Here is a 24524-nt window from a genome sequence, read left to right as displayed (position 1 = left end):
TGAAAGAGAAATTAAGGAAACACTCCCATTTACCATTGCAACAAAAAGCATAAAATACCTAGGAATAAACCTACCGAAGGAGACAAAAGACCTGTATGCAGAAAACTATAAGACACTGATGAAGGGTAGTTTTGTTTTATTTTATTTTATTTTATTTTATTTTATTTTATTGACAGTGAAATAATTCTTTATTTGGGCCAGTTGGGAGAGGGCAGGCGAGGCTAAGCTGGACCCCCATGGGGGGTGACACCCAGGAGCTCCTTAGGAGGCCAGCCCCTGTGCCCCTTGGCTGTGTCACAGGAGCAGCCACAGGCAGCCCCCTGGACGGACGTGGTGGCTCCCTCTGTACTTCCTACTTGTGTGACCAGGCCTCGGGGGCCCTCTGCAGGCAGTACTGGGTGGCAGGCAGTGACAAAACCAGGCTGCTGGCATGGCGCCCCATCCAGTACAGGCCGTAGCCCAGGAGGCCCAAAAAGGTGGCCTTCATGGTCAGCCAAGACACTCTGCCAGAGACGGAGAGCAGGGGGACCATCATTGTCTCCTGGATGTTGAGGTCAGTGGTCCAGTTCTTCTCGATGCCAGGGACATGGCCCATGCCCACAATGCCCACCACCATAGAGGGGACGCATTTTCTGCACTCGGCATCAGAGGCATGCAGCAGCTCCAGGCACCAGGCCGCCTGCCTCAGCATGTAGGTCAGATAGATGTCCCACTCAGACACAATGGTGCAGTGCAGGTCGGGGAACTCGCCGATCATCTCAGCCATCATCTGCTCCAGGGAGTCCTGCTTGCACCACTCCACATCATCCTTGCCGATAGGGTCTGACAGGAAACATAGGCCCCAGGCCAGCTTGATCTTCTGCTAGAAGGAGAGGGTGGCAATGGCCCTCTTGAAGGTGATGGGGATAGGCTGGTCACCCAGGTGGAACTTGCAGAAAGGCACCTTGCTGGCCTCCTTGAAAACCTCCCTGAACTCACCTCCAGGGACCATGCCCAGCTTCTCAGTGATGTGGGCGGACACCTTCAGCAGCAGCATCTGCATGAGTTCCGACATGACCCCGTTCTGCCTTATGGCCTACTGCAGCTCCTCCAGGCTGATGTCCTTGGCCTAACGCAGCAGTGTACACTAGTTCACCTTCAGCACGTCAGGCTGCACCTCCCAGATGGTCTTCACCATGTCCTTTATGCTGTCATCGCTGAAGTGCGCCATGCCCACCATGTGCACCCAGCTCCCGTCCTCGGCCACCAGCTCGGTCACCAGGGAAGATGATACAAACGATAGAGAGATATACCATGTTGTTGGATTAGAAAAATCAACATTGTGAAAATGACTATACAGATTAAACGCAATCCCTATCAAACTACCAATGGCATTTTTCACAGAACTAGAACAAAAATTTTCACAATTTGTATAGAAACACAAAAGACCCCAAATAGCCAAAGCAATCTTGAGAAAGAAAAACAGAGTTGGAGGAATCAGGCTCCCTGACTTCAGACTATACTACAAAGCTACAGAAATCAAGACAGTCTGGTACTGGCACAAAAACAGAAATATAGATCAATGGAACAGGATAGAAAGCCCAGAGATAAACCCATGCACATATGGTCACCTTATCTTTGATAAAGGAGGCAAGAATATACAATGGAGAAAAGACAGCCTCTTCAATAAGTGGTGCTGGGAAAACTGGACAGCTACATATACATGAATGAAATTAGAACACTCCCTAACACCATACACAAAAATAAACTCAACATGGATTAAAGACCTAAATGTAAGGTCAGACACTATCAAACTCTTAGAGGAAAACATAGGCAGAACACTCTATGACATAAATCACAGCAAGATCCTTTTTGACCCACCTCCTAGAGAAATAGAAATAAAAACAAAAATAAACAAATGGGACTTAATGAAGCTTAAAAGCTTTTGCATAGCAAAGGAAACCATAAACAAGATGAAAAGACAACCATCAGAATAGAAGAAAATATTTGCAAACGAAGCAACAGACAAAGGATTAATCTCTAAAATTTAGAAGCAACTCATGCAGCTCAATATGGAAAAAAAAAACACCAACCCAATCCAAAAATGGGCAGAAGACCTAAATAGACATTTCTACAAAGAAGGTATACAGATTTCCAACAAACACATGAAAGGATGCACATCACTAATCATTAGAGAATGCAAATCAAAACTACAATGAGGGGATTCCCTGGTGGCGCAGTGGTTGAGAGTCCGTCTGCCAATGCAGGGGACACAGGTTCGTGCCCCGGTCCGGGAAGATCCTACATGCCGCAGAGCGGCTGGGCCCGTGAGCCATGGCCGTTGAGCCTGCGCGTCCGGAGCCTGTGCTCCGCAACGGGAGAGGCCACAACAGTGAGAGGCCCATGTACCGCAAAAAACAAAAACAAAAAAAAACTACAATGAGCTATCACCTCACACCAGTCAGTGGCCATCATCAAAAACCTACAAACAACAAATGCTGGAGAGGGTGCGGAGAAAAGGGAACCCTCTTGCACTGTTGGTGGGAATGTAAATTGATACAGCCACTATGGAGAACAGTATGGAGGTTCCTTAAAAAACTAAAAATAGAACTACCATATTACCCAGCAATCCCACTACTGGGCATATACCCTGAGAAAACCATAATTCAAAAAGAGTCATGTACCACAATGTTCATTGCAGCTCTATTTACAATAGCCAGGACATGGGAGTAACCTAAGTGTCCATCAACAGATGAATGAATAAAGTAGATGTGGCACATATATACAATGGAATATTGCTCAGTCATAAAAAGAAACGAAATTGAGTTATCCGTAGTGAGGCAGATGGACCTAAACTCTGTCATACAGAGTGAAATAAGTCAGAAAGAGAAAAACAAATACCATGTGCTAACGCATATATATGGAATCTAAAAAAAAAAAAAATGGTTCTGATGAACCTAGGGGCAGGAGAGGAATAAAGACACAAGACCTAGAGAATGGACTTGAGGGCACGGGGAGGGAGAAGGGTAAGCTGGGTCGAAGTAAGAGAGTAACATTGACATATATACACTACCAAATGTAAAATAGATAGCTAGTGGGAAGCCGCTGCATAGCACAGCTCGGTGCTTTGCGACCACCTAGAGGGGTGGGATAAGGAGGGTGGGAGGGAGATGCAAGAGGGAGGGGATATGGGGATATATCTATGCATATAGCTGATTCACTTTGTTATACAGCAGAAACTAACACAACATTGTAAAGAAATTATACTCCAATAAAGATGTTAAAAAAAAAAAAAAAAAAAGCAGGCAGTGACTTCCCCGGTGGTACAGTGGTTAAGAATCCGCCTGCCAATGCAGGGAACATGGGTTCGATCCCTGGTCCAGGAAGATCCCAAATGCCACAAAGCAACTAAGCCTATGTGTGCCACAACTACTGAGCCTGCGCTCTAGAGTCCATGAGTCACAACTCCTGAGCCCACGTGCCACAACTACTGAAGCCCATGCGTCTAGAGCCCGTGTTCCACAACAAGAGAAGCCACCACAATGAGAAGGCCACACACCACAATGAAGAGTAGCCCCCACTCACTGCAACTAGAGAAAGCCCTCACACAGCAATGAAGACCCAGCGCAATGAAAAATAAATAAATAAAAGCAATCATTTATTTAAAAAAAGAAGAAGAAGAAGCAGGCAGAGGGGTTGTATTTGAGGGTAGCCTGGGGATTGTAGCAATCACGAATAATGAACGTAGGGAGCATAATTTCTGGCTTACATGTACTCTCACAGATATTTAATCTTCTCTACATTCTGATGAGGTATCTATTGTTCTTCCCACTTAGGGATGAGTAAAAAAGTTCAGAAATCATCTGATGTGATAGATGCAGTAGGAAGATATGGACCATGGAGCAGATGCTTGGGTTTCAGCTCTGTCTCCAATAAGTGCTGGCAGTGCAATACAGGCCCAACTACTTAAATGTTCTATGCCTCTAGCTTTCTCATCTCTAAAATGGGGTAATAATGTTACTTACTTCATGAGATTTTCCTAAAGATTAAATGTATGCTTAGAAAGAGAGCTTGGCACATTATAAGTGGTATATAGGTGCTGTTGCTGTCACTACTACTATGACTACTGTGATTATTATTATTACCTGAATTGCCAACTAAGGAGAGCTGTATTCTCCTACATAATTCTCTGTCCCCAAGAGTCTCAAATGCCTACAGCTATAGCCAATCAGCTTCCACCACAGATTTAGCTAAACCCCAGGCTCAAAACCCAATCATCTGGTACTTAGAAGAATTTAAGAAGCCCATAGCCTGCTGTTCAAGATTCATCTTGTCAGCCTTGGTGCTTGGACCCATTCTGATCTTGTGCCCCATGAACACTGGGGATCTGTCTCATGCCTCAGCATGCATTTTCCCAAGGCTATGAGGGGCCGAGGTGCAGGGGGTATCCTGCAAGCAGCAAGCTAACCACCTGCTGAGACTACTCCATCCTGGCACGTCCTTGCCTGGCTGGTGCAACACCCTTGGGCTTCTGATCATACCGCCACCAAGTGAATCTCCTTCCCTGGTAAACATGCCTGCCCTCTGGATCTGAGACCTCCCTGGCCTACATCAGCCCACCGCTAACTAGGTCTTCTTCCAACAAGAGTCACCCAGTTTGGGAATGGCATTTCTTCATTTCTACCAAGTTCCACTTTCCCTTTTAACTACATAATTTGATTTTTTTTTTTAAATCAATGGCCTCTTGCTAATCAACCTCCTGCCTTGGCATTTGTGCACTGAGCTTATACAGCAATCCAAAGCACTAGGCTACGTTAGGCCTTCACACAAATGCAATTGCACTTTTACTGCTGCCATAATTTTGAGTTGCTGAGTAACGAGACTGATTTCTCAGAGAAGTGAAAGGCAAATATGTGGCCACTCAGCAGCCAACTTCTTCTTCTTTTTTTTTTTTTTAATTTTATTTTTGGCTGTGTTGGGTCTTTGCCGCTGTGCACAGGCTTTCTCTAGTTGCGGTAAGCAGGGGCTACTCTTTGCTGTGGTATGTGGGCTTCTCATTGCAGTGGCTTCTCTCGTTGTGGAGCACGGGCTCTAGGCGCATGGGCTTCGGTAGTTGCAGAATGTGGGCTCAGTAGTTGTGGCGCACGGGCTTAGTTGCTCCGTGGCATGTGGAATCTTCCCGGACTAGGGCTCGAACCCATACCCCCTGCATTGGCAGGCGGATTCTTAACCACTGCGCCACCAGGGAAGCCCATCAGCAGCCAACTTCTATTTCTTTATAATTTAGTGCCACCAAGGACTATGTCTCGTTTTTCCTCCTTTCTGGTCACAGCAACCTCAACTGTCGAGAATAGCTGGGTGGTGTTCAACCCAAGCAAGCTACACCTAGTCCTACTTATTCTTTTAAAAATATACATGAAGGGGAAGTACTTCCTGAAAGGTGCAAAAGGAGCTTGGCAGACTCTCTCTCTCTCCAGCAAAACAACTATTTAATTGGTGAAAATTATTTTTAAAAAATTATTTAAAGTCTCTAGAAATTGTCCTAAATATGTACAGCAATGGGAGAAACATTCACTCTAGAAAATCTACTAAACCTCAGTAAGAACAGTGAGAGTCTATGGTATCTGAGCCACAACTCACTCCCTTACCCCCTACCCCACAGCTCTACATTACAGAAGCGCTGCCCCAAGTCAATGTGTCCAAGAAGAAGAGGGCTCCCTCTCCCTCCAGCTCCCAGTGTGGAGCTCCTGTTTCATCTTGTCAGGGGGCAGTCCACTGGTTTTGCTCATCCCCCTCCCCAGCCCCAGGTTGCAGAAGTTCTATTCTGGTTGCTGCTGCAGAGAGGACCAGTCTCCCTTCCCTCACTCAGCCCCTACTTATAGGGGAAAAGCTCTACTCTAGGCTCAGCAGGCTGAGATGACTGGGGACCCAATCACTCTATTCCCAGTTTGCCTATAGGGAAGAGGTTTCATGTTACTACAGATAGAGGGACTTTTTTTTTTTTTTTTTTTTTTTTTGCGGTACGCGGGCCTCTCACTGTTGTGGCCTCTCCCGTTGCGGAGCACAGGCTCCGGACGTGCAGGCTCAGCCGCCATGGCTCACGGGCCTAGCCGCTCCGTGGCATGTGGAATCTTCCTGGACCGGGGCACGAACCCGTGTCCCCTGCATCGGCAGGCGGACTCTCAACCACTGCACCACCAGGGAAGCCCAAAAACTATTTTTTTAAAAATGAGAAAGAACTCAAATTAATAACCTACTCTTTCAACTAGAAAAATAAGAGTAAACTAAACCCCTAAAAAAAGCAGAAGGAAAGAAATAATAAAGATTAGAGCAGAAAAAATGAAATAGAGAATAGAAAAATGATTTTAAAAAAATAAAAACAAAAATTTGGTCCTTTAAAAAGACTAAGAAAATTGACAAACCTTTAACTAGGGTGACCAAGAAAAAAGCAGAGAAAGAATACTTGACACTAAAATTAGGAATGAAAATGAGAACATCCCTACCAGCCTTACAGAAATAAAAAGAATTGTAAAGGAATACTACAAATAACTTTATGCCAACAAATCAGATAAAATAGATGAAATAGGAAGTTCTTAGAAAAACACAAATTACCAAAACTGACCTGAGAAGCAATAGAAAATCTGAATATACCTGTAACAAGTAAAGAAATCAAATTTGTAATTTTAAAACTTCCCACAAGGGAAAGCCGAGGCCCAAATAAGTTCCCTGGTAAATTCTACCAAAACTCAAAGAAGAATCAGTACCAATCCCTCATGAAATCTTCCTAAAAAATAGAAGACAAACATTTCTCAATTCATTCTATGAGGTCATTACTACCCCGATATCAAAACAAAACAAAGATGTCACAAGAAAACTACATACCAGTATCCCTTACGAATATATTTGCACAAATCACTAACAAAATACTAACAAGCTGATGTCAGCAACATGTGAAAAGGATTCTATACCATAATCAACTGAGATTTACCCCAGGAAGGCAAATTAGTTTACTATCCGAAAATCAATTCATGTAACGCACCATATTAATAGAATAAATGGCAAAATATATCATTTCAAAAGATGCAGAAAAATAATTTGACAGAATCCAATAACCTTTCAATATTAAAAAAAAAAACCTCAAGAAATTATAAATAGAAGGAAACTTTTTCAACTTGCTAAAGGGATGGAAGAAAACCCACAGCATCTTACTTAACGGTGAAAGTCTGAGCGCTTTTCTCCTAATGTCAGGAACAAGACAAGGATGTCCACTCTTGCCACTTCTATTCAATATTGCACTGGGGCGGGGGGGGGGCACTCAGCAAAGATGCAACACACATGATTAATTTATAAAAATGTTTTATTTCTATACATTGGCAATAAACATTATGGGAAAAATTAAGAATTCAATTCCATTTACAATAGCATGCTATTTCATACTAAGAAATAGAATGAAAAAGAATAACATAGTCAGGAAAAGGAAGTACAAGACTTGTACACTTAAAACTACAAAACATTGTTGAAAGCAATTAAAGATATAAATGAATGGAAAGACATTCCATGTTCATGGATTGGAAGGGTTAATATTAAGATAGCAATACTCAAAAAATTCATCTACAGATTTAACACAACCCCTATCAAAATCCTAACTTCCTTTTTTGCAGAAACAGAAAAGCTGATCTTCAAATTCATATGCAAATTAAAGGGACCCAGAATAGCCAAAAGAATCTTGTAAAATAAAGTTGGAAGACTCACACTCCCCAAGTTCAAAACTTGCTGCAAAATTACACTGCAATCAAGACAGTGTGGTACTGGCATAAGGATAGATCAATGGAATGGAATTGAGGGTCTAGAAATAAACCTTTACATTTATAATCAGTTGATTTTCAACAAAAGCGGCAAGACAACTCAATGGAGAAAGAACACTCTTTCAACAAATGAAGCTGGGACAACTGGATATCCACAAGCAAATGAATAAATTTGCACTCCTACCTCAATTATATACAGAAATTGACTCAAAATGGATCATAGACTTAAATATAAGTGCTAAGTTATAAAAGTTTTAAACAAAAACATAGAAGCCAATTTGTGACTTTGGATTAAGTAATGGTTTCTAAATACTATAACAAAAGTACAAGCAATAAAAGGGGGGAAAAAAGGAAATTGGACTGTATCAATATTAAGACTTTTGTGCCACAAATGATACCATCAAGAAAGTGAAAAGATGACCCATGGAATGAAATAAAATATTTGCAAATCTTATACCTAATATGGGACTTACATTCAGAATATATTTTAAAATTCTTAAAACTAACAATGACAAAAACAAATAACACAGTTTTTAAGTGGGTAAGGATATGAATAGATATTTTTCCAAGGAAGATATACAAATGATCAATAAGTGCATAAAAAGATATTCAACATCATTATTCATAGGGAAATGCAAAACAAAACCACAATTGGATACCACTTTACACCCACTACAGTGGCTATAATTTAAAATACAGGCAATGACAAACATTGGTAAGAATGTGGAGAAATTAGAAGCCTCACACATCGCTGGCCGATTTTTAAATGGTGCAGCCACTTTGCATAAGAGTTTGGCAGCTACCCAAAACGTTAAATATAAAGTTACCATGTGACTCGGCAATTCCACTCCTAGGCATATACCCAAGAGAAATGAAAACATATATTCATACGCTTGTACACAAATGTTCACGGCAGCATTAGTCATAACAGCCAAAAAGTAGAAACAATCCAAGTGCCCATCAACTGATGAATGGTTAAATAAAATCTGGTATATCTATATAATGAAATATTATTCCACAATAAGAACAAATAATGTACAGATACATACTACCATATGCGTGAACCTTGAAAACATTATGTTAAGTGAAAGAAGCTAGTCTCAAAAAACAACACCTTGTGTTTATATGAACTATCCATTTATATAAAATGTCCAGAAAAGTCCAGAATTGGGAAGTCTGTAGAGAGAGAAAGTATATTAGTGGTTGGGCTGGAGCAGTGGTTGGGAGGAAATGGGGAGTACTAACAGGCATGGAGTTTATTTTAGGGAGACAAAAAGTTTCTAAAATTAGATAGTGTTGATAGTTACACAAACTTGTGAATATACTAAAAAACATTGAAATCTACACTTTAAATGGTTTAATTGTGTGGCAATGTGAGTTATCTCTCAATAAAGCTGTCTAAAAATCATCATCGCTCATGTATAGGAAGACAACATTGTTAAGATGTCAGTTCTTCCCAACTTGACCTAGAGATTCAATACAATACAGTCAAAATCCAAGCAAGTTATTTTGTGGATATCAACAAAATGATTCTGAAGTTTATATGGAGAAGCAAAAGGCCTACCATAGCCAACACAATACTGAAGGAGAGCAATAAAGTCACAGGACTGACACTACTTGACTTAAAGACTTACTATAAAGCTAAAGTAATCAAGATAACATGGTATTAGTGAGAGAACAGATAAATTAATGGGACAAAATAGAGAGCCCAGAAATAGATCCACACAAACACAGCCAACTGATGTTTGTCAAAAGAGCAAAGGCAATACAATGGAGAAAAGATAGTCTTTTCAACAAATGTTGCTAGAAAAACCGAACAGCCACATGCAAAAACAAACAAAGAATTTAGACACTAACTTTACACCCTTTGCAAAATTTAACTCAAAAATGGATCACAGATATAAATGTAAAGCACAAAACTATAAAACTAGAAGATAACATAAGAGATAATCCATGTAACCATGGGCTTGGAGATGAACTTTTAGATACAACACCAAAAGCACAATCTATGAATGAAAAAAATGTTTATTCATTAAACTTCATTAAAACTAAAAATTTCTGCTCTGCAAGACACACTGTTGAATGAAAAAAAAGAAAAGCCACAATGGAAGAAAATATTTGCAAAACACATACCTGATAAATGATTTGTACTCAAAATATATGAAGAACTTTTAAAACTTAACAAGAAAAAACCTACCCACTTTAAAAATGGGCAAGAGATCTAAACAGACACCTCACCAAAGAAAACATAAAAATGGCAAATAAACATAGGAAAAGATGCTAAATATCACCTGCCGTTAGGGAACTGCAAATTAAAACGAGATACCACTTCACACCTATTAGAATGGCAAAATCCAAAACACTGACAACAAATATTGACAAGGATGTGGAGCAACAGGAATACTCATTAGGTTCTGGTGGGAATGCAAAATGGTACAGCCACTTTGGAAGACAGATTAGCAGTTTCTTACAAAACCAGACACACTCTTAATACAAAATCCAGTAATTGCACTCCTTGGTATTTACCCAAATGAGTTGAAAATGTATCCACAGAAAAGCCTGCACACAAACGTTTATAGCAGCTTTATTCATAATTGCCAAGATAACAAATATGTCTTTCAATAGGTGAATAGTTAAACTGTAGTATATCCAAACAATGGAACACTATTCAGAGATAAAGACAAATGACATATCAAGCCATGTAAAGACACGGAGGAAACTTAAATGCATATTGTTGAATGAAAGAAGCCAGTCTGGAAAGGTCTACATACTGTATGATTCCAACTATATGATATCTGTAAAAGGCAAAACTACAGAGACAGTAAAAAGATCAGTGATTGCCAGGAGTTGGGGAGAGGAAGGGACGAATAGGTGGAGCAAAGGGAATTTTTAGGGCAGTGAAACTATTCTTTATGATTCTATAATGGTAGATATTTGCCATTATGCATTTGTCAAGACCCATAGAACGTACAACACGCGAGTGAATCCTAATGTAAACTACAGGCTTTTGTTAATAATGATGTATAAATATTGTCATCAATTATAACAAATGTTCCACAATAATGCAATACTTCAATAACAGGGGAAACTAGAGATGGGGAACTCTTTGTACCTTCCACTAAATTTTTCTATAAACCTAAAACTGCTCTAAAAAAATAATAAAATCTATTAATTAAAAAAGAAAAAGTTTGGGGCTTGCCTGGTGAAGTAGTGGTTAAGAATCTGCCTGCCAGTGAAGGGGACACGGGTTCGAGCCCTGGTCCGGGAAGACCCTATATGCTGCAGAGCAACTAAGTCCGTGTGCCACAACTACCGAGCCTGCACTCTAGAGCCCACCAGCCACAACTACTGAAGCCTGCACACCTAGAGCCCATGCTCCACACCAAGGGAAGCCACTGCAATGAGAAGCCCACACACCGCAATGAAGAGTAGTCCCAGCTCGCCGCAAGAGAAAGCCCGTGCGCAACAACGAAGACCCAATGCAGCCAAAAATAAATAAATAAATACAAAAGGAAGAAAAAAGAAAAAGTTTCCCAGTCATTTCTCATGTGCAATCCTGTTGCATATCACCAATTGAAGCACACAGAGATGCTTGATTCTTGAGAGTGAGTGTTTGCTCTTATCTCTTTCCACAAGGAAACAAGTAAACAAATTATAAAATAATAATAATTTGTCATGTAATATTTGGTACATCCAAAAGAAAATATGTAATCTGCGTGTGAGTTATACAGTGTATAGTAAAGTGAATACCGCCTTAAAAACTAGGATATCATCAGTATTGCTACATCCACCTATATGCTCCTCCTCATCCTATCTCCTTCCTGCCATCAAAGGGAAAAACGATTTTCCTGAGTTCTGTGTTTACCATTCCTTTGCATCTTGTGAAACAGCTTGGTGTTAGGAAGGCAGCTCTGGAACTTCACTGCCTACATCATTGCCATGGTGGTAGGCAGCTTCTAAAATGACTGCCAGTGATTCCAGCCAGCTGGCATATTTACTCCTTTGTGTAATCTCCTTCCCTTGAGCAAGGACTGGACTTCAAGGCTTGTTTCTCTTCTGAGGAGACTATGGCAACCATCATGGGATGTCATTTCCAAGACTGGGTTGCAGAAAGATTCTAGCAGCCATCTTGTTCTCGCTCTCTTGCTTTTTCTCTTGCTGGCCCTGATGGAAGCCAAGTGCCATGTTTTGAGCTGCCCTATGGTAAGAATCACATACCCTCAGTCCAACAAACCCAAGGACCTGCATCCTTCTGACAGCCACGTGAGTGAGCTTGGAAACGGATCCTCCTCTAGTTGAGCCTTGAGATGACTAGCAGCCCTAGTGGACACCTTGACTGCAGCCTTGTAAGGAACCCTGAGCAAGAGGACCCAGCTAAGCCATACCTAGATTTCTGACCCACAGAAACTGTGAAATAATTTTGTTTTTTTAAGATGCTAGATTTGGGAATACAATACTCTCCCCTTATCCACGGGGGGATACGTCCCAAAACCCCCAGTGGTTGCCTGAAACTATGGATGGTACCAAACCCTACATATACTATGTTTCTTCCTATATATAATACCTATGATAAAATTTAATCTATAAGCACAGTAAGAAACTAACAATAATCACAAATAATAAAATAGAACAATTATACTGTAATAAAAGTTTTCTGAATGTGGTCTCTCTCTCCCTCTATCTCTCTCTCTTTCTGTCAAAATATCTTATTGTACACCGGACAAACAGATGACTCATGTCCTGGGCAGGACAGAGCAGAATGGCGAGAGATTTCATCACACTACTCAGAATGACATGTACCTTACAAATTATGAGTTGTCTCTTTCTGGAACTTTCCATTTAATATTTTTGGACCACAGTTGACCATGGGTAACTGAAGCCACAGAAAGTGAAACTGCAGATAAGGGGGTACTACTGGTAATTTGTTATGCAGCAATAGATAACTAATATGGGCATTTTATTAGCTATGTGATCTTGGAAAATAACTTATAATTTCTGTGCCTCTGTTTCATAGCTATGAAATAAAGTTATCTTCTCATGGTGTCTAGAGAGGATAAAATAAGTTAATCTACAAAAGGCTTAAAGTGGTTTGTGGTGCATAGTAAGTGCCTAGTAAATGTCAGCTATATGTTTGGGTTGCCTGATATATGTATGGATTCCTCACTGAAGGTGCAGACAAGACCCAACCTCTCCTCACTTTAGCATGAACATGCACTGCTGATGTTGGGATATTGGAGAAGGGGCTGCAGGTCCACAGCATTTATGCCTGTTTATAAGCGTTTGCCCCCCTTTTCTGAGGTGGGGGGGACTAGTTTCAGGAGCTGGTCCTCCACTGATAAGATGAAATGTATTGAAGTTTGTCTAAACTGACTGTGTTCAATGTTCAGGGAGCTTCCATATCAAGAACTTGGTGAGTCCCCACTGAAGACACTGATGTTACAAAAGGAGAGAAGACATCTCTGTTCAAGGCTCAGTTTCCCTGACTGACAAACACAGATCTCTATAACTTCTTTTTATGGGTTATACCTACCATTCATCTCCAGCCTCTCTAGAGCACCTCAGACCAGAAGTGCCAGAAGCAATACACAGGGATCTGGGTATGAACACATGGAAGTTAAACAAGATATGATATGTGTAATTCCAAAATTTAGTGATTTGCTTATGCTTCAGTCATTGATTTATGCCCTCTGCAAGCCAGGCACTCTGCTAGTTCATGAGGTTCAACACCAAATAAGTTAAGGGGCTTCAGTTGGGATTTGAGGATTCATGCAGATCCCTCACCTAAGTGTAGGGGTCTGTAATCCTGTCTGCCTGGGTTCACCATTCTTCCTTTCTTTCCCTAGTAGCAATACTGGGAAGTCACTAGTCCATAAAGCTATATGCATGGAACTTCCATTGAGCATTTTGGTGCCTCCCTTTTAAATATGAAAGGCACTGGGGCTCACCAGATGTTTGAGGAACTGCTCTATCATGGAAGAAAGACTAACATAAGCAAAGCAGGGGGGGAAAAATTGGGAAATAGAAACAAGGTATTGATAGATTTTTTAAAAAACCTGTAACTAATATCCTCAGAGATATAGGGAAAACTATTGTATCCTTAAAACAAGAACTTATAATGATTAAAGAGAAATATTAAAAGAACTCTTGAAAACTAAAAATATTATAACAAGTACACCTCAGTAGAACAGTTGTAAGAGTAAGTTAAGGGAACCTCCAAAGAGACGCACAGAGCACCAGAGAAGTGAAAAATGGGGGAAAGTACAAGAAGATTATAACACCAATGAGAACAGCCAATATTTGAATAACAGAAGCTCCTAATAAGTACCTAGTGTACAGCACAGGGAACTCTACTCAATACTTTGTCACGGCCTATGTGGGAAAAGAATCTAAACAAGAGTGGATGTATATACATGTGTAACAGATGCACTGTGCTGCACACCTGAAACTAGCACAACATTGTAAATCAACTATACCCCAATAAAAAGTTTAAAAAAATAACAGAAGCTCCAGAAAGAGAGAAACCAAGAGGGGAAATTATTGAAACAATAAACCAGGACATGAATTTCCAGATTGAAAGGGTCCCCAAGTACCAGAACAAAGGATGGAAAACATCACCCACCAACTGACACTCAAAAAATCAGGAACAAGACTAGCATCAGACTTCTCAATATCAACACTGCAAGGCGGAAACAATGGAGAAATACGTTAAAAATCCTGAGAATCAGGGGAGAGATGATCTCCATTCTATAATTTTATATTCAGCCAAACTCTTAAGAAAGTGGGAGGATATAATAGAAAATCACCTCACACATACAAGATCTCAAAAATAGTGCCTCCCATGAACCTTTCCTCAGAAAACCGCTAAAGGATGTTCTCCACCAAGATGAGGGAGCAAATCAAAAAAGAGAAAGTCTGGCATCCAGGGAATCAAGAATTTAATACAGGAGAGAGTCAAGGGAATTTCCAATGTGATGATGAAGGGAAGTTCCAGTGTGACAGACGAGCGAGAAACCAAGTTTGAGCAGGAGGACCAAGAATTAAATCAATACATAATTTTACGTGTCAACATATTTAAGAGAAAATTATAATTCTGCCAGGGAGCTTGGGGATAAAATAGTGATAGGTACATAGAAAACCAAGTAAATGACAAATCAGGGCAATTATAACCCAAGGAAAACAACAAAGTTGTACAAGAAAAGAAATGTAATCATGATACACTATGTAACTCAAGCTGAGATTAATACAACCATAATAACATAAATACTGAATACTAATATTACCCAAAAATGATAATATAATCATATTAGGAAGATAGAAAGAAATGTGTTTTGGGAGATAAGAGAGATAAATCCTCTTCTTACACAAAAAGAAGTTAACAAATGGTAAGTAGATTTTTAAAAAAAAAACAAAATAAACATGTTATTTAGAAACATGGATAATACTGGAAGAAAACAGCTAAAAGAGTTGGAAATGGTTGCCTGAGGGAGAAAAAAAATCAAGAGAAAGGAAAAATGCTGTCTTCCCTTCAAAGACTTATATGGATATTTATTCTTTTAAACTAAGTACATGAAATTTAAATATGGACTGCATAATAGATGATAGTGTTGAATTAACTTTAAATTCCCTAGTTACTATAATGGTATTATGATCATATAGAAGAATGCCTTTAATTCTTAGGAGATACATGATGAAGTATATAGGTATAAAGCAATACAATATCTGTAATATATTTTTAAATTATTCAGCAAAAATAAATAATAAGATAGGTAGATAATAGATGGGTAGGTAGATAGAGAGATAGTTGATAGACTGACAGAGATAAGAAAATAAAGAAATGTAACAAAATGTAATTGGTGAGACTAGATAAAGGGTATGTAGATGTTCACTGTACTTTTCTTTCAACTTTTCAATCATCTTTTTTTTTAAATTAATTTATTTATTTTTGGCTGTGTTGGGTCTTCGTTTCTGTGCGAGGGCTTTCTCTAGTTGTGGCAAGCAGGGGCCACTCTTCATCGCGGTGCACGGGCCTCTCACTGTCGCAGCCTCTCTTGTTGCGGAGCACAGGCTCCAGACGCACAAGCTCAGTAGTTGTGGCTCACGGACCTAGTTGCTCCGCAGCATGTGGGATCTTCCCAGACCAGGGCCCGAACCCGTATCCCCTGCATTGGCAGGCAGATTCTCAACCACTGCGCCACCAGGAAAGCTCTCGATCATCTTTTAAATTTTTCAAAATAATATGTTTGTGGGAAAACCACAACATTTTATCAGGTACATTGTTACTCTGATAAAAATAAAACACTTGGCCCAATGCCTGATATATTTATATAGCTAGCTATCATTAGTATTTTTATCATTATCACCATCATTATTTCTCACTAAGTGGTCCAATTTAACAGATAAGAAAGTGATAGATCACTGATTGTTACTCCTGGATAATAAGAAAAAATATTAACCAAAGACAATTTTTACTTCACCATTCACTCACCCACCTATCTACCCAGGGTCTAGGGCCTAATGTGTAGCACTAGAAACGTAAGCAAATATGCTCTTTCCTCTTACGTAATGCTCATGGTCCATACCTGAGTGATAGTTGTGGTCACCTCTGGTTGGAGATGGTCCAGAAAATGACCAATGGCCTGGTTAAAGAGATATAAAAGAAGCAGAATCACAAATGTTGAAAGGAAAGGTAGTTTAAGGTACCTCTCAGGTGTCCAACTTGGTGGATCTGGGTGAGTGATAGGATGTTGCCTAGAACGAGACCAGCCACCTTGACTTTTACAGTACCTTGTTCAGAGTTGCTTAAGGGTGTACGCTGACTTCCCACCCCAAGAGCCATCCCGAGACCTGGAGCCTGTTGTGTCATAACTATGTATTCTAAATGTATTACATTCACACCTGGCCCTATTCCATGTTACCATTTTCTGTCCACTTGAGAAGAGTTGAAGGTCTTCCCAGAGTCTAGCCAAACAACTTAATGACTTATGTCCTAAAAAAGCTCAGTACAACTGCAGATTTAGAAACACCAGTGTGCCCCTCCCTACCCTGGTCACTTATAAACGCTTAGAAGTCCAATATAATAATGAGACAACCTCAAAGGAACTCATCTTCATGTGTCTCTGTTCTGAAGCATCAGGTCAAATCTAACTGGTGTTTTCTGCCTCTAGGTTGAGTCCCTAACCTCTGAGTAACATGTCATTTCTGTGTGTGTGTGTGTGTGTGAGTGTGAGTGTGTGTACACAGACTAGCAAGTATATATACAGTCGATCCTCACTATTCACAGATTCCATGTTCATGAATTCCCCTGCTTGGTAAAATTTATTTGTAACACGAAAGTCAATACTTTCACAGTCATTTATGGACGTGTCCAGAGCAGCAAAAAAATTGAGTGGCCTGACATGCACATTCTCAGCTGAGGTTGAACAAGGCAACACTCTCTTATACTATAAACAAGTGTCTTATCTGAAGTCTATTTAATGCCCCGCCCCATTTTTCTTTTTTTGCATTTTTGTGCTTTTTCTGGTGATTTTACTATTTTAAAAGGCCCCCCAGGCATAGTGATGAAGTGCTGTCTAGTGTTCCCAAGCACAAGAAAGTTGCGGTGGGCCTCGGGGAGAAAATACGTGTGTTAGATGAGCTTCATTCAGGCGTGAGTTGTAGTGCTGTTGGCCGTGAGTTCAATGTTAGTGAGTCAACAGTATATATTAGAGAATGTGTCTTTAAAGAGAAACACATAAAACAAGGTTATGTATTGATTGGCTGACAGAAATGTTGCAACCTGAGGCTCGCAGGAACCTGACCCTTTTATTTCCCCTAGAAGCAATGATTCAGTATCCACTAAGTCAGAGTTTTTGGCAACTTTGTAGACCACAACCCACATAAATAATAAGAATCAACTATGCAATATGTGTTTGTGTGTCTATAGGTTTATGTACATATATTATGTATGTATATATATATATATACATATGTATATATCTTTCCAATGGCTCTTTGAAAAGTAATATGAACAGGTCCTCCTTTGTTGCTTGATTTTTTTCAAAACAACCACCAAATGCACTTCCCCCAAGGTCACATGTTAAAATTCTAGGATGGGGCTTCCCTGGTGGTGCAGTGGTTGAGAGTCCACCTGCCAATGCACGGGACACGGGTTCGTATCCCGGTCCGGGAAGATCCCACGTGCCGCAGAGCGGCTGGGCCCATGAGCCATGGCCGCTGAGCCTGTGCGACCAGAGCCTGTGCTCCGCAGCGGGACAGGCCACAACAGTGAGAGGCCCGCGTAACGCAAAAACAAAAAAAAACAAAACAAAATTCTAGGATGTAGCTGAAAAGGGGCAGGAATTCAAATGACACGGCTGACAAGGGATTAATCTCCAAAATATAAAAACAGCTTATACAGCTCAATATCAAAAAAACAAACAACTCAATCAAAAAATGGGCAGAAGATCTAAAAAGACATTTCTCCAAAGAAGACATACAGATGGCCAATAGGCACATGAAAAGATGCTCATCGTCACTAACTATTAGAGAAATGCAAATCAAAACTACAATGAGGTATCACCTCACACTGGTCAGAGTGGCCATCATCAAAAAATCTACAAATAATAAATGCTGGAGAAGGTGTGGAGAAAAAGGAACCCTCCTACACTGTTGATGGGAATTCCTTAAAAAAACTAAAAATGGAGCTACCATACAATCCTGCAATCCCACTCCTAGGCATATATCCAGAGAAAAACACAATTCAAAAAGGTACATGCACTGCAGTGTTCATAGCAGCACTATTTACAATAGCCAAGACATGGAAGCAACCTAAGTGTTCATCAAAAGACGAATGGATAAAGAAGATGTGGTATATATACACACAATGGAATATTACTCAGCTATAAAAAAGAATGAAATAATGCCATTTGTAGCAACATGGATGGACCTAGAGATAATCATACTAAGTGAAGTAAGCCAGAGAAAGACAAATATCATATTATATCGCTTATATGTGGAATCTTAAAAAAAAAAGATACAAATGAACTTATTTACAAAACAAATAGACTCACAGACATAGAAAACAAACTTATGGTTACAAAAGGGGAGGCAGGGAGAGGGATAAATTAAAAGTTTGAACTTCAAATATACACACTACTATATATAAAATAGATAACGAACAAGGACCTACTGTAATAACACACAGGGGACTCTACTCAATGTCTTTTAATAACCTACAATGCGAGAGAATATAAAAGAAGAATATATATATTTATACATATATGTGTAACTGAATCACTTTACTGTGCACCTGAAACTAATACAACATTGTGAAACAACTATATTTCAATTCAAAAAAAAATTTTTAAGGGGGCAGGAATGATATAGGAAAAGTGTGGAAATGATAACTGTGGCTAGATAAGTCAGAAATCATCTCCCTTTGCAGAAATGTTCAGGTCCCCTCACTCTGAGCTGCACCCCTCACAACCAGTACCTCTAAGAACCCCACGGCTCTGGTCTGCAATCATGTACCTACCGTGGTCCTTCACACTGCCCTCAGCCTAAGCCTCTATAGATTATGGGTAATGATTGTTTCCCATGAGAAGAAAGGATGAACGGGAGAGTCTTCCTCACCCTTCTGGCCTCAGCCATGGAGCATTCACTTATAGTGGGTAACAAGTACAAAAACAACCCCAGGTACTTTATCTTGAGCACTGGTCATCTAAGTATGATTATTTATACATTGTCTGGCACATAGTAGGCATTCAGCAAGTATGAACAAATTAACATCTTAGCATAAATAGTCATTCTTTCCCTTTAAAATGTGATCCTGAAAGATCTGTCCCATGCCTAATGATGGTTTTATTATTCTTAAGGACATTTTCTTTTCTTTGCATCAGAGAAACACATCTTCAATTCTGCATCAAAAGTCACTGGGTGCTGGTGGGAATGTGAATTGGTTCAGCCACTATGGAGAACAGTATGGAGGTTCCTTAAAAAACTACAAATAGAACTACCATATGACCCAGCAATCCCACTACTGGGCATATACCCTGAGAAAACCAAAATTCAAAAAGAGTCATGTACCAAAATGTTCATTGCAGCTCTATTTACAATAGCCCAGAGATGGAAACAACCTAAGTGCCCATCATCGGATGAATGGATAAAGAAGATGTGGCACATATATACAATGGAATATTACTCAGCCATAAAAAGAAATGAAATTGAGCTATTTATAATGAGGTGGATAGACCTAGAGTCTGTCATACAGAGTGAAGTAAGTCAGAAAGACAAAGACAAATACCGTATGCTAACACATATATATGGAATTTAAGAAAAAAAAAAGTCATGAAGAACCTAGGGGTAAGACAGGAATAAAGACGCAGATCTACTGGAGAACGGACTTGAGGATATGGGGAGGGGGAAGGGTGAGCTGTGACAGGGTGAGAGAGAGTCATGGACATATACACACTAACAAACGTAAGGTAGATAGCTAGTGGGAAGCAGCCGCATGGCACAGGGATATTGGCTCGGTGCTTTGTGACCGCCTGGAGGGGTGGGATAGGGAGGGTGGGAGGGAGGGAGACGCAAGAGGGAAGAGATATGGGAACATATGTATATGTATAACTGATTCACTTTGTTATAAAGCAGAAACTAACACAGCATTGTAAAGCAATTATACCCCAATAAAGATGTTAAAAAAAAAAAAAGTCACTGGGTAAAGACAGTTTGATTCAGTGACCTGGATTTATTGAAATTGCTCGAAGAGAACCTCAGTGCCATAAACAGTGGTAAGCATGCAGCCGAGACGCCATCCAGTCTCAACTTGGCCCATGCTGGCACCCCTGTTCTCACAGCTGGCAGCCCCAGTCCACACAGTGAGCACCTAGTGTACACAGCTGGCTGCTAATCCAGTCCACACCTGGCTGGCATCCCAGTGCACACAGCTGGCACTCCAGTCCATTCAACTGGCTGGCACTTGGATTCTCACGGCTGGCACCCCAGTCCACTCAGATGGTGACCCAGTCCACACACCTGGCTGGAACCCAGGCCCTCACAGTTGGCACCCACTCCACACAACTGGTGCCCCAGAATGGCAGCTGCTTCACTGGGAATGTTCTCACTGTTCCTTGCTCTTGACAACAAAGTCTGTACTGGCCTCTGAACACACCTCAGGTGACTACTCTGTTCTCACTAAGCAAAACAAGCTTCGATGACACTGAAAGGGGGTTAGGTAAGACACCTAGTAAAGCTTTCCAGGCAGAACAGTTTAAGACACGACCACAAGGAACCTCTTTTATTGAGGATTCCCAGAAAGGAAAGCACTTACAGTTTCCCAGATGGTGTGAATGTAGTTCTAGTAAGGGGCCTCTTGGAGCCCCTTTGACCTGCGCTGGGATGGAGGTTGTTCTCTTCAAGGTGTCCAGGCTACTCCAGGCACAGCAAAGTCAAAAGCATGGCTCAGGCCTGCATCAGGAGCAAAGACCCTGTGAAATCAGGCCCTGACCCTTGTGGAGGTATAGTGACCATGGTGTGGGGACCCCACGTTGTCCAGAAAACCCACCAGGCAAGCCTAGCACAGACGAACACTGGAGTCCAACTGCAGGTAGAAAGGAGCATCATGGGAGTCTCGGATACTGGACCAGACAGTGCACAGTGGGTCTGGAACAGTGCTCTTCTCAGATGGAACATACTTAGAAGAGCACACACACCCATTCCTAACTCTTTATGATCTTATAGAGACACCTGAATACAACACCTGTTGGAAACATGTCGAAGGGGAAACGCAGAAAGTACTTCTCTAAGCCCAGGCCAGGAATGTTGCTGAGAGAATATTCAGGAAGGGCAGCTCCCCGAGCTCAGTGGCACTGCCACTCGCTATCTTGGGAGTGCACCTTCCCCTCTATCAACCTTGGTTTGTTCAACTTGGAAATGAGAATGATGGTGCTTATCTCTCAGAAGCTCCTTCCACCATTGCCTCAGTCTGAGCTGATCCAATTAGATTCTCCCTCTTGGGCACTTGAAAGTGAGATGGAAAGACCACATAAGTTAGCCATGGATATCCTCCATTTGCCCCTCCAAATCCACACCCTATCCTTCTCTGCCCTGCTCTGTGCCCTGGGAAGCTGACCTCTATCTGGATTGTATCCACTGGCCTCCCTGACCTCCTGGATTCTAGCCTGATCTGTCCAACATGAGGCACCAGCAGGAGAGAGAAGAGTGGAAGGAGAGAAAGGTAGGGGCCCTTATTCCCACAGTTCCCTCTCTGCCAGGTTATGGTTTGGCAGGGGCTGAATTCCTCTACCGAAGGCCGTGACTCTTGTCAGGCAGCCTTTCTCCCATTGCCACAGGCTTTGCCAGGTTCAAGGGCACCGCTCCCTCCCCTTGCCCCTTCTGATCTACAAAAAGAAATGGTTTCCCACTTTGCCAGCCCCAACGTGCTTCAGGGTCCCTTGTTGGTTTCCCTGAGGCCTTTACTGGTAAATAGTCTCTGCCCTAAGCTCTCTTTGACCTCCCCTGTCAAGCAGACCATCTGTGTCCTGCTGGACCCCTGACAATACAGGGAGCCAAACCGGAAAGCCTCAAAGATTTAATGACCTGAGGTCACAACTTGGGGGCATCATGATAGCCCTTGTAGAAGCAGGATCATGTAGCTGTAGAGAGCATCCAAGGAGCAGATGGCTGCCTGGTGACTTTCCAGGACCCACACGGCATGACCACGCATCCCATACTCCAGAGTCCCTTCCAACAACCTCTCTGGCTGAGCTAGCTTGAGCAGGCTTCTGATTCTTGTGTTCATGGATCCCTGGCTGAAACACACGCCTGTCTTTATCCCACTGTAGGACAGCAGCTGCCTGTTACTTCTCACAAGGACTGGAATTCCTACTGGTGAAAAGGTCTATCCCTTTTTAGGTACGAAGAGCCAGATGGGTGGGTTCTATGTCTGCTCTTGAGCGCGCTGGATGATCAGTACCCAGCCTAGCACATGGCAGAGTAGACACTCAAAAATATATCATATTGAATGACTAAAAAAATAATCTCCAAGCAAATGTGTTTGTTGGGTGCACAAACACAAGATCATTTCAGAGGAGATGCTTAGTTGAGAAGGACTGTTGGGCATTTTGCTAATTGGCTGAATAAACACGAGTCCACTTTTCTCTTCCACCCAAACCGCCTTTGATTTATCGATGTTCTGTAAAGCCGGCTGCCACAGATGACCGGGAATGCCTTCCCAGGCACGTAGGGGCACTGGAAGAGGAGGAACTACTTGCCTCCAGGTACACAAGACCTGAGCATTTTGCTTTCTGGTTTTGAAATGTAGGAGAAACAACAAAGGGTTGAAGGATGACATTTTGGTTGGATGTAGAGGATAAATATTCCTAGAACTGTAGATTCTAAGAATTGGAAGGAATGTTCAAGGTTGGCAAGTCCAGTCTTCCACAAGTGGTAAAATGGCCCTCAGCAAAGGCTGGGGACCCCTCTCGGCCGGCCCAGAGAGGTGCTGTACCTCCCCAGACTCCCCCCTCTCCCAGCAAAGGCCTGGCGTTCCAGAGGAGGCAGGCAGGGGGGTGTCCAAGGCTCACCTGCGCCTGTGGAAGATGGGGGTGATGGCATCCTCACTGTGGGTTCCACGGGACACAGGAAGCACGTGGAAGTGGCAGAGACAGGGTCAGGGGTGGCAGTCACGGTCATGCTCTGTCCATGCCCCTGTGAACACGGGGTCTCACAGGGCAGGGGCTTTGGCTAAGCAGGCCCAGTCATGGGTGCCCACACCAGCCCAGGCAGGTCCTCTTCACAGAACTCAAGTGCTCGTCGAATGTTGCCACGTCTCTGTCTCTCGGCTTGCAGTGGGCAGGTGCGGCCTCCACCACCCTCAGGAGCCTGGACTGGAGGTGCTGCCAAAGAACGTACCCCCCCCACCCCCCAGGTTGCCATCCAGATGAGCCAGCAGTGCCAGGTCCATCTCAAAAGAGATGCTCAGAACTGCTCTATAGTAAGTATATATCATATCATACAGTATCATATCATATTGTATCATGTATCATGTTGTATAGTATCATATGTTATTACATCATATCGTATCATATCACGTCGTGTCATATATCATATCGTATGGTATCATATTATATCATTTCTTCTTATCACCTCTATTTTACAGATAAAGAAACTGAGGCCCAGAGGGACTAAGTCACTTGTCAATGGCTAGGAAGAGGGGAAGCAAGAATGTGAATCACAGTTGGGCTCAGATGCACGTGAGCTTTCAAGAGCAACAGGTGTTTGGTGGAGAGCAAATGGGGGGCAGGGCAGGGAGGATCAAAACCTGCCTGGAGAATAGGAGAGGCTTGGAGGAAAACATGGGCCAAGCTTTCAAGGTTAGGTAGAGGCTCTCCTGGTATCAGAGAAAGGGCATTCCAGTCAGGGCACAAGTTTGCCTCCTGGGTGCCAAACTCTGTTCTAGGAGTTGGGAATGCAACAAGATATACAGAATTTCCTGACCTGGGGTAGCTTATACTCTGGTGAGAAAGATAGACAACAGGGGCTTCCCTGGTGGCGCAGTGGTTGAGAGTCCGCCTGCCGATGCAGGGGACACAGGTTTGTGCCCCGGTCCGGGAAGATCCCACATGCCGTGGAGCGGCTGGGCCCGTGAGCCATGGCCGCTGAGCCTGCGCATCTGGAGCCCGTGCTCCGCAACGGGAGAGGCCACAACAGTGAGAGGCCCGCGTACCACACACACACACAAAAGACAACAAAAAATAATAATAA

At 41.9% G+C, this 24524-nt stretch overlaps 1 protein-coding gene across 1 annotated transcript; it reads right to left on the bottom strand.

Annotated features, from left to right (window-relative positions):
- Positions 1-181: 181 nt before the first annotated feature.
- On the bottom strand, positions 182-19412 carry LOC109550361 (traB domain-containing protein). Its single transcript, XM_019937669.3, is given in 2 exon segments — positions 182-1501; positions 19395-19412. Coding segments are annotated over 2 exon segments (1167 nt in total). The 3' UTR covers positions 182-352.
- Positions 19413-24524: the final 5112 nt, after the last annotated feature.

Source organism: Tursiops truncatus, chromosome 1 (genome assembly GCF_011762595.2).
Source record: "Tursiops truncatus isolate mTurTru1 chromosome 1, mTurTru1.mat.Y, whole genome shotgun sequence".
Taxonomy (NCBI): domain Eukaryota; kingdom Metazoa; phylum Chordata; class Mammalia; order Artiodactyla; family Delphinidae; genus Tursiops; species Tursiops truncatus.
The sequence above is the reverse complement of the archived record's forward strand: the minus strand, read 5'-3'. Positions and strand labels throughout refer to the sequence as shown.